The sequence below is a fragment of the Helianthus annuus genome, chromosome 17 (assembly GCF_002127325.2).
Source record: "Helianthus annuus cultivar XRQ/B chromosome 17, HanXRQr2.0-SUNRISE, whole genome shotgun sequence".
Classification (NCBI taxonomy): Eukaryota; Viridiplantae; Streptophyta; class Magnoliopsida; order Asterales; family Asteraceae; genus Helianthus; species Helianthus annuus.
Genome location: NC_035449.2, coordinates 102,163,494 through 102,173,704, shown reverse-complemented (window position 1 = coordinate 102,173,704; position 10,211 = coordinate 102,163,494). Strand labels below are relative to the sequence as shown.

Below are 10,211 nucleotides of genomic sequence, written 5' to 3'. Positions count from 1 at the left end.
GAAAAATTTTTGAAATTAAAAGAAAAATTTCAGAAAACTGTTTTACACTCGACTGAAAAGGGAGAATGCTCTAAGCAGAAACCTGTGAAGAAGATTGTAAAACAGAAACAAAAATTTAAAAGTGAAGAAAAAAACTCATCAGTTCAATCATCCAATCGCAATCAGAAATCAAAAGATTTAAAAAATAAAAAGTCAAAAATTATTGAGTGCAGGATAGATCACAGTGCTTCAAAGTCAAATTCAGCAAAGTTGAGGAAGGAGTATCACCAAGCCAAACAATGTTTTGATCTGAGCGTTTTGACTAAAAATGGTGATAGGTACGATAACAGAATGTGTTATAGTTGTGGATATCACGGACACATTGCTGTTAACTGCCAATACTGGAGATATGAGACCAGGAGGTGCTATAACTGCAATATCAAAGGTCATATTGCCCGAGATTGCCCGAGGAGATCAATGGGAAGATCAAGGGTTATGTCTCAGAAAGTGGCAAGAATTCCAGTCAAGGTCAAGCCCGAAGAACTAAAAGTTCGAGAACCAAAAGTTCAACAACCGAAAGTTCTAGAGACGAAAGTTAAACTTTCTCAGGGGCAGAAAGACCGACTGAGGAAGAAGAGAAAGAAAGCGAGAGAATATCTCGAGAAGATTTTGTCCTCAGGTTCACAGGATAAACAGAATAAAAGTTCTGATGAATCGACTCCTTCAGTTGCAAAAACAAGCAAGACGAATTCATCAGATACAAATATGAGGACAGAACAGAGAGAGAAGAAGAAAGAAAAGGTCGGCGATGAATCTGACAGGTCAAAGTCAGACAAGCCACCTTCAGGCAATGATTCTGGTATGGTAAAACCAGAGGAGCCATTGGTTGAGGTAAAAAAGGAGAATTCAGGTTTAGCAATGGATGATGCAAACTTTCCACCATTGTTGAGCAAGAATTCAAAATCACCCAAGGACAGTCAGGCTTGGGTGAAATTGTTTAAATAGTAAAACTTGACTTGCCGGAGATCCCAAGATGGTATCGTGGATCATGAATCAGCACATTTCTTGAGAAAATTCACTTTGGTGATTTTTCGATTTACATGTGGTAAATCAGGGACATTAATTTGTACTTGATTTTCTACAGGTGGTTTATGATCAAACTGGAAATGATAAATCTTTAAAAGGTTTGAAGAAAACAAGATGATGAGATAACCCCAAATCTACAAATGGTTGGAACACAAACTAATTTTTCCGGAAAAACCATTTTGATTGAAACAAACTTAAGTGTTTTGAAATCATTATGGGAAAATAGTTTGTTGTGAGGGGGAGTTCTGATTGTTTTTGCACGAGAATGGTGAATTGAGGTAATTCACATAATGTTGTCAAGTTTCTTGTATAGTTTGTTTTCAATTTTTTTTTCCTCGGAAAATCAAAATTGAAACATATTTTGATTTTAGGGGGAGTATTAAAATTTTGAAAAATTTAAAAAATTGAAAAATGAAAATGAGTTTTGCTGCAAAAAGAGGAGATGATAGTACATCGGTGGACTTTCACAGCATGCTAGAGATTTGTAAAGACAAAATTGTTTTTAAACAAGTCTTACTAATGATGTGTCAGTAGGCTTCACACAGTTAGTAAATTGTATTCGAGATATAAACATAAAATCAAAACTTACTTATTTTGTGGGGAACACTACTTGGATATATAGGTAACCCCTGAAATCTCGTCTGAAAGGTTTCTTATTCTGGAATACTAGGTTCTTGTACTCAAATGATGTCTGGGGTATTATTCCGGGACTTCTGCTGAACGGTGGTTCTGACCTAGTCCCTGGCTAATACTTTCTTCATATGCTTGAAACATAGCATAAAGCCCTCAGCTGATTAGACAATAAAATTGATGATCAGTTGTTGTAGCTGAAAAGATCCTCTAAAGGGGACCCACTGCTAAGTCGAAGCTGATATCTCTCTGCTGAACGGAAGTTCTGACCTGAGATCCCTCAGTTCTCGCATTTATCCCCTAATTTATATACAGATATCATTTGTAGTTATACTTACCTGTAGATCAGAATATTGGGATCTGGATACGGGAGTATATTCAAGAGGTGGGACACTCAAATATGTTTAAGTGCTAATACATTAAATACGTATCTTGAATCAATTGAAAATTTGTGTAGAGGTTTAAGTGGACAACAATACTGACAATCAGAAGTAAATTTGTTTTTAACATTTGCTGATTAATCAAGATCAACGGTGTTGGTGATATGTCTAAAAAAACCGATATGATCCTCTTGCACAATCTCTCAAAAATAGTGTTCATTTCTGTTTTTCTATAAATTCAAAAATCCAAAAATATTGTATTTTTGTTTGATATTTGAAAATTACAAAAAGATTTTCGACAACAGAGTGTGAAGAACTGATATTTGACATTTCAAGTGCTAAACATGTTGAACTTGTGGTTTGGGAGAGAGTGTGAAACTGTGAAGATTTGAAATGCAAATTTGGTTCATTAACTTGATGAATAAGTTGAATGGTAACCTACTGTTAGATCTTCATAATTTTTCCTTAGACGATTTGTATTAGTTTGTAATAGTATGGTTGAGTTTTGCAGGTTTCTGATCCTGTTGCTACGGATAGCCAGGAGACACATCAGAACCAGAGAAGAACTTAAACAGAGAAAGCCAGGAGTTGATTTCAATGGTGATAACGATTTCCAGACAGAGATCCCAGCATGGAGTCTGATGAAAGTTAGAGCCAGAGAATGATCCAGGCATATGATTCCAGGAGGAAATTCCTGAAGAAGATATTATTCCAGGCAGAGTTCCTGAAGATTGATAGAATGACAAAGAAAGAGAAGCCCGAAGACTGATCAAGACTGAAGAACTGAAGACAGCATTGTTGTGACTCGATAGTCGACTCCATCAACATCTGAGGGGGAGTCTGTTGGTGCACTACATCTGCTGATTACGTCTTGTATCGAGTCATTGTCTTAGAACGTTAGATCTGGGCTCGAAATACGAGAAATAGTGAAATGTATAGGTTTTAGATAGTTGGGCCGCTTTTAGAGTCAAATTAGATAAGTTGGATCGCTCTTAGGACCATTAGGATTCGGACCGCTCGAGCGGACATGTTTGGACCGCTCGAACGGCAAAGCATGGTTGGATCGCTTTTGGGACAACAAGTAGGACCGCTTTTATGACATATGCATGGACCGCTTATTGGGCCTGTCCAATAAGCGGTTCCAGAAGCCCAATTAGCGGTTCCAGATGTGTATAAATAGTCCGATGAGCGATCTCAGTTGTAACGTGGAAGAGAAATCGTGCCGAGGTTCTGCCGGTGCGAGATTTGAGCTGTAAACGTTTGAAATCAATAAACAAGTAGTTAAAAGTGATTTGCCTGCTGTTTCTACCTTAGTTTCTTGTTATTCCGCACCTGAAACCAAGGAGAAAGCCTCTGAACGACTCGTTTGGGTCAGCACACGATCCTACAAGCATACTCTATTTCATCCACAAAATCAAACACAATTCATCATAACAAAACCTTAATTGGAACCGAGAGATCGTATAAATGAATCCTAAAACTTAGTTAAACATTAAATATAAACGTAATTGCTTGAATTAGCGATTGAATATGAAACCCTAAACTGTTAACAAGAATGAATCAGGGATTCAAAACGGAAGAGAAGATGCAAAGATGAATTTAAGGTTTGGAGGATTAATGGCGTCATTTGATGTATGAGTTTCGTCGATGTACGAGCCTGACTGATCAATGGGGGGAGCAGGCGATGGGAGGTAAAGTCGGGCAAGTTCGGAAGAAACCTTATTTTGAAGACGGACGGATTTGAACGGAGACTTTTCATTTGCCATGTTTATTTTTATGTAACATTACTAATTATCCATCCAGTATACTTAATGTGTACAAAAAAAAAGAAAAAAAAGAAAGAAAGAAAGTTGGGGGAGGGAAGTTGATCGAACATCAAACCACAGGATCCAAATTGCATATTACGGGATTGTCTAGGGTTTTATTCCCGCGGCGGTAAGTTATTTATGTGTGAGAAAAATACGGAATTCATAGGATAATCGTTGTTGCGGAGCGTGAATGGATCCACCACAGAGGAATAAAGGAAACGAGGTATGAAAATCGTATCATCGTCATCGCTGCTTAATCCATAACCATTTATACCAATATGATGATGATTGATGAAAATCAGTTGTACAACATACACACGACGCCTGTGCTTGTAGATATAATTTTAATCAGAGGTCGAAACACATATCTTGCTCAACATACACACAATGCCTGTGCTTGTAGATGTCGTCTTACTTTATTTAATCACAGGTCGTAACAACTGATGTTGAAGGCCTCGTTGATGCTGAAGGCCTCGACGAGGAGTCAGTGGTGGACAACACGTGTAAGGTATTATTATCTTTCTGTTTTTACGGCCATGCTTCAAAATTACTTTTAACTCTCCGATGATTCTACAGTCTTCTGTTTCTTGTAGGCTGTCATTGATTACATGCTGCTCCCTTATCAAAAGTCTCTGAATCCTTACATAATGAAGGTATGTCGTCTAAATCCTCTGGAAGACTGGGCACATTCTGATCGGTTTCTGGCATTTTGCAAAAAGTATAGATCAAAGTTTGACAAGTTCATGGAGACGTATTCAAGAGTTGGCGTTTTTGATAAAGAAGATGTGTTACCGCACCCTAGTGATAAAACTTCCCAAATTGCAGCGGTTGATGATGTTCTCGATACGTATAAAAACTTCAAGAGGTTTGAGATCCTCAACGGCCCTCCAGATAATCTTTTTTCTGGTTCTAAGTATGGCGTGGAGGAGGTAAGTATTGTCATTGGATTGTTAAGAGTTTAAGAATAATAATAATAATGTCAATGTTTTTTTGTTGTTACGCTTAGTCACTTTGATGCACACATATGTTTCAGATATGGCCGACTATGGCTAGGAAGATACATCACGAGTGGGAGAATTTTGAAAAATGCTTGAAAGGTATGAATGTCAGCTCATTAGGAATAGTAATGCATATACATCTTTGAGCATTTTCTTTTATTATCTTTAAGCTTTTTTCTTTTGTTTAGATTCAGATAATATATATGTGAGGGCCTATAAATCGAAGATGGATATTTTAACAGCTGTAATCATTGGAAACAAGGGGACTCCGTATCATGATGGGCTCTTCTTTATTGATGTTATTTTCAGAGAACATTTTCCTATTAAGCCGCCTGTATGTCCCTCTTTTTGTTTCTTGATCTTTCTACACATGTATAGTTGGTCAGTGGTGTGTGATTATTATTATTGTTGTTATTGTTATTGTTATTGTTATTGTTATTGTTATTGTTATTGTTATTGTTATTGTTATTGTTATTGTTATTGTTATTGTTATTGTTATTGTTATTGTTATTGTTATTGTTATTGTTATTGTTATTGTTATTGTTATTGTTATTGTTATTGTTATTGTTATTGTTATTATTATTATTATTATATTCTTATGGTTTTTTTTTTCTTTCTTCTTAAAGCTTTTCCGCCTTCGCTCTTTTGGTTATGCTATCAATCCACATGTGTTCGAATGTGGTGAAGTTCGCTTAAACCTTAGCCACCAATGGACCTTACCGGATGGACAAATCTGGGTGCCTTTTGTAACGTCCTTGTACGACCTTCTGGTCAACATACGGGATAAAGTTTTGAACGCTGACCCTTTGTTCCTCCAACCTGGATTTGTAGAGTGTGGATCCTCTGTGGTCTCAGAATACTTTTCTTTTCTCTACAACGAGAACGTCCTGATAAAGTCGCTCAAAATAATGACGTGTATCATGAATAAACCTCCCAAGGTAAGGTCTTGTGTTATTATTCTTCCTGGTATGTATGGCTGATTGGCTGGTTAACTAACTAATGAGAGATGTTGTGGATGGTGAATGATGCAGAACTTTGAGGCTGTTGTAATTGGGCATTTTCGAAATCGTGCGAAAGATATTATGAAGGACTGTACAGCTTTTGTAGACGGCCTGAAAGCCGGAAATGGGGAGGGTAATAACAGTTGCTGCTGCTCACATGAGTTCCGGCAAGATGTTGCTTCATGTATCCCGGAACTTAATAACTCTTTTAACAAAATCGGAGCAACTTTTGATGACGTCTGTTCTTTAACGCCAGCGGTAATTTGTTTCTCACCCTCTCTCCCTATCTATCTTTATTCATGATCCAATGTATTTGTGCTTGTATATGCTAAACTGTGTTTTATGACTTGTAGCAGCATTCAATTTCGGACTAAAATTGACATTAAATTGCTGATGATTTTTATTTTGTTGCAAATAATTTTCAGCATCAATTCAAATATACAAGGCCCCTCAGCTGTAATATGTTCTATTTGCCATTTAATCTCGGAAAGGCCCATTTATATTATCAGTTTGGTAGTAACATATCCCCAAAGTTTTGAAAGAACCAATACCCCCTCTTACATTTATTGTTGTAATTTATTGGTGTAGAAGTACCACACTACCACATAATTATATTTATGTTCTTGTTTTTTTTTTTCGTTTTTGAAAACATAGGATTCAATTTAAGTAGTTGGCTTGTGTTTGGTTACTGTACTGTTTCTTTTTTCTTCTGTGTAATTGTTCCAGCAGCTTAGGGGCTTTTTAGGCTTTAATAATATCTTATTTAGCCGGCCAAAAAATAAATGTCTTAATAAATGTCCGTGTAATTTAGACCGTTGTTTAATCTTTTGATATTTCGTTGCTTGTTTTCCCTACAGAATATGACTTATGATGCACCTGAAGCATCATCACAATTAAGAAAAGATCCCGGGTGGAAGTATAACTTTAATAAAGACCCACATGATCCAAATTGTGTCACTTGCGTATTCTCCAACTTCTCTACCAAAGGAGGAATTTATCTAGCTAAACAACATCAAATTGGAGGTTATAGAAATGCAAAAGCATATACCAAGTGTCCTACAAATGCTAGAGATGAATTGAAAGCGTACGTGGAAAGTCAAAAGGCAAAGAAGAATGTTATTGCTGATGTTTTCGATGACTTAGATTTTGTTGAGGATGAAGAGGATAATGAGGTAATCGAGATATCAAATGTTCAAAAGAAGAGGAGTGGAATTAATATTGGTGGGGGAAACAAAAAGATGAAGTCAAACACAAAAGGCCCGATTGATATGCATGTAACAAGAAGTAAAGGAAACTCAACAAGTTTGAGACAAACAAGCATAAATGATGCTTGTGACAAAGAACTCCGAGGAAGAACAATTCAAACAATAGCTGCGTTTTTTTACCAAGCGGGAATAGCATTCAATGTCGCTAAGTTAGATGCTTTCCAAGAGATGATCGCGGCTATCAGAAACTATGGGCCAAATCTCAAGCCGCCTTCTTATCATGAGTTGCGAGTTCCACTTCTAAAGAACGAGGTAGACAATGTAGAAAAGTGGATCGAAGAGCAAAAGGTGGAGTGGTCAAAAACCGGGTGTTCAATTATGTTGGATGGTTGGACAGATCGGAGGCATAGAACATTGATCAACTTTTTGGTCAATAGTTCTAAAGGAACCGTGTTTATGGAATCGACTGATGCTTCTGCTTATATGAAGACTGTGGAAAAGGTGTTTGAGCTACTTGACAAATTTGTGGAGCAAGTCGGGGAATCAAATGTTGTTCAAGTTATCACCGATAATGGAAGCAACTTTAAACAAGCTGGCTAGTTTTTATATCTAATGTTTTTTGAGCTACTTGATTTTTAATTAATAATTACTAATCATTGTTTTTATATCTCATGTTTTTAGGCAACTTATTGATGGACAAAAGGAAACATTTGTTTTGGACCCCTTGTGCGGCGCATTGCTTAGATCTAATGCTTGAAGATGTTGGAAAGATTCCTAAAGTCAAACGAACCATTGAAGAAGGAATTTTTCTTGTTGGTTATATTTACAACCATTGTGGTGTTTTGAACATGATGAGAGAGTTCACAAAGAACAAGGAGTTGACAAGAAGTGGAGTTACAAGATTTGCAACAACATATCTTACTTTACAAAGTTTGCATAGGCAAAAGTCGGCTTTGAGAACCATGTTTACTAGTGATAAATGGAAGGAAAGTAAATGGGCAAAACAACCTAAAGGAAGGCAGGCTAAGGATGTTGTTCAAACATATGCTTTTTGGACCAATGTGACTTTCACTCTTAAAGTTATGGGTCCTATTGTACGCGTACTTCGCCTTGTTGACAATGAGAAAAAACCCGCGATGGATTATCTATATGAAGGTATGGAAAGAGCTAAGATAACAATTGCAAAGGCTTTAGGCGAAAATAGTGTTGATTACCAAGTGGTGTCGGCTATTATTGACAAAAGATGGGATTGTCAACTCCACCATCCATTGCATGCGGCGGGTTACTACTTTAACCCGGAGTTCTATTACTATAGGCCTGAAATTGAGAAAGATCAAGAGGTGACGGATGGGATGATCAAGTGTGTTCAAAGACTTGTTCCTTCAAAGGACAAACAAGACTTAATCATGAAGGAGATGGTGAAGTGGGTAAACCAAGAGGGCCGTTTTGCTTTAGATATTGCAAAGCGAGCACATTGCACAATAGCTCCTGGTAAGTTAACTAACTTTGAATTTTTTATCTTATTTTTTAGGTATATTACATTAATACTTGCTAAGTTTTATATTTGTAGCTCAATGGTGGAATTTGTATGGGAAAGAAGTCCCAAATATCCAACAATTAGCTATGAAAGTACTTAGTTTAACATGTAGTTCATCGGGATGTGAAAGGAACTGGAGCACATTTGAGCAAGTAATTTATCTTTCAAAGTTTGATGATAATATGAAGTTTATTTATGCTTTAATAATTTAAAATGTATTATTTTAAATAATAGATCCATTCCAAGAAAAGGAACCGATTAGAACACAAGAAGTTGCAAGATCTTGTGTTTGTCAATTACAACAAGACACTCAAAAATCGTCGTGATAAAGAGGTTGTGTATGATCCGATATCTTTAGATAACATTGATGATTGTAACGAGTGGTTGACTGGTTGACTGGAAGGATGGAAGAACGGGTTTTTGAGGATGAAGACTTGACATGGGAAGTTGTAGGAGATGTGAGTGGGGCTAGAGAGGTAAGGGCAACAAGATCATTTCAACCATCATCTTCAAGAGCTTTAGAGGATGAAGATTCTGAAAAAGACGATGTTGATGAATCCGAAGCTAAATATCCAATTGATGTTGATGGAAGTTCTGATGACTTTGATGATTGTATTGATGATTGGTGATGAACTATAAGTTTAAATGTTTTAGTAACCGCAAACGTTTGCATAATTCCTAGTAATGTTTTATTTTATATGTGGAATTTTATTTATTTTCGAAGCATAACATATTTTTTATATATATATTTTTCTCTACGTGCGCTTTTTTGCGCCTAGGCTCCGGGCGAGGCCGATGTGCCTCACCTGCGCCTTGCGTCTTTGACCACATAGGTCGATTGTCTCTGAAAGGAGGTAGGCAGTACCTTAATTGCTTGCTTTCAAGATGCAATTAATTTGTGAGCCTCTAACTTAGGCTAAGGGAATTTGATACGAAAATGTTTTATCTAATTGGACAAAAGTGTTGGTACGTATGTCACACGTTTTTGTTAATGGGTACAACATATATTTAAGATTACAAATATATTAATGCAACCTTTGTGATTGAGCCCATGAGATAGGCGTGTCTTTATTTTGGTTTATGTTATCTGTGCATTCTGCAAGGGTTAACTAATGCTTCAGCTTACTCAGAAGTGATGATGAGCAGTTGGGATCAAAGGACGGGGAAGCTTCAACATCGGTTTGGGGAGAACAGACCTCATGATTCCGCACATACTGGTAAGTGGCATGAAGCTTCGTTTCTTATTTGCTTCACTTTAATACAGACATTATTGTTGAACAAGGTAAGTCCTTGGTGCTCTTCTCAAGAATTTCTCCATGCTCAAGAGCAAAAGCACAAGTGCCATTTAGTTCAATCACACTAACGCTGTTCGTGAATGGAATCTTTTTCAATTCAGTGGCGGATCCAGGGGTGTTTTTGGGGTTCCCGGAAACACCCTCGGTTTGGAAAAAAATGAAAAAAAATAGTGGAAATTTTATATGATTTAAAAAAAATAGTGAGAATTCGTAAAAATCTAACAAAGGGAACCCGGTAGAAAAAATTCTGGATCCCCCACTGTAATTGCCAATTTGTCTCTTTTGAACCGTG

General features: G+C 36.8%; 2 protein-coding genes across 3 annotated transcripts; both read left to right on the top strand.

The window, feature by feature from the left end:
* Positions 1-4,095: 4,095 nt before the first annotated feature.
* Positions 4,096-9,153, top strand: LOC118479355. 2 transcript variants are annotated; one of them, XM_035987141.1, is made up of 9 exons: positions 4,352-4,391; positions 4,477-4,536; positions 4,608-4,812; positions 4,917-4,980; positions 5,070-5,215; positions 5,508-5,819; positions 5,913-6,140; positions 6,740-8,578; positions 8,658-9,153. In XM_035987141.1, the coding sequence occupies exons 3-8, from the start codon at positions 4,627-4,629 to the stop codon at positions 7,685-7,687; spliced, it is 1,884 nt and encodes a 627-aa protein (XP_035843034.1). In that variant the 5' UTR covers positions 4,352-4,391; positions 4,477-4,536; positions 4,608-4,626; the 3' UTR covers positions 7,688-8,578; positions 8,658-9,153. The 2 variants fall into 2 exon arrangements, with proteins under 2 accessions (XP_022025477.2, XP_035843034.1); XM_022169785.2 differs by having other exon boundaries at positions 4,096-4,391; positions 4,477-4,812.
* On the top strand, positions 7,780-9,020 carry LOC110926009. Its single transcript, XM_022169786.2, has 3 exons — positions 7,780-8,578; positions 8,658-8,776; positions 8,859-9,020. Exons 1-3 carry the CDS (start codon positions 7,780-7,782, stop codon positions 9,018-9,020), a joined length of 1,080 nt encoding a protein of 359 aa, XP_022025478.2.
* Positions 9,154-10,211: the final 1,058 nt, after the last annotated feature.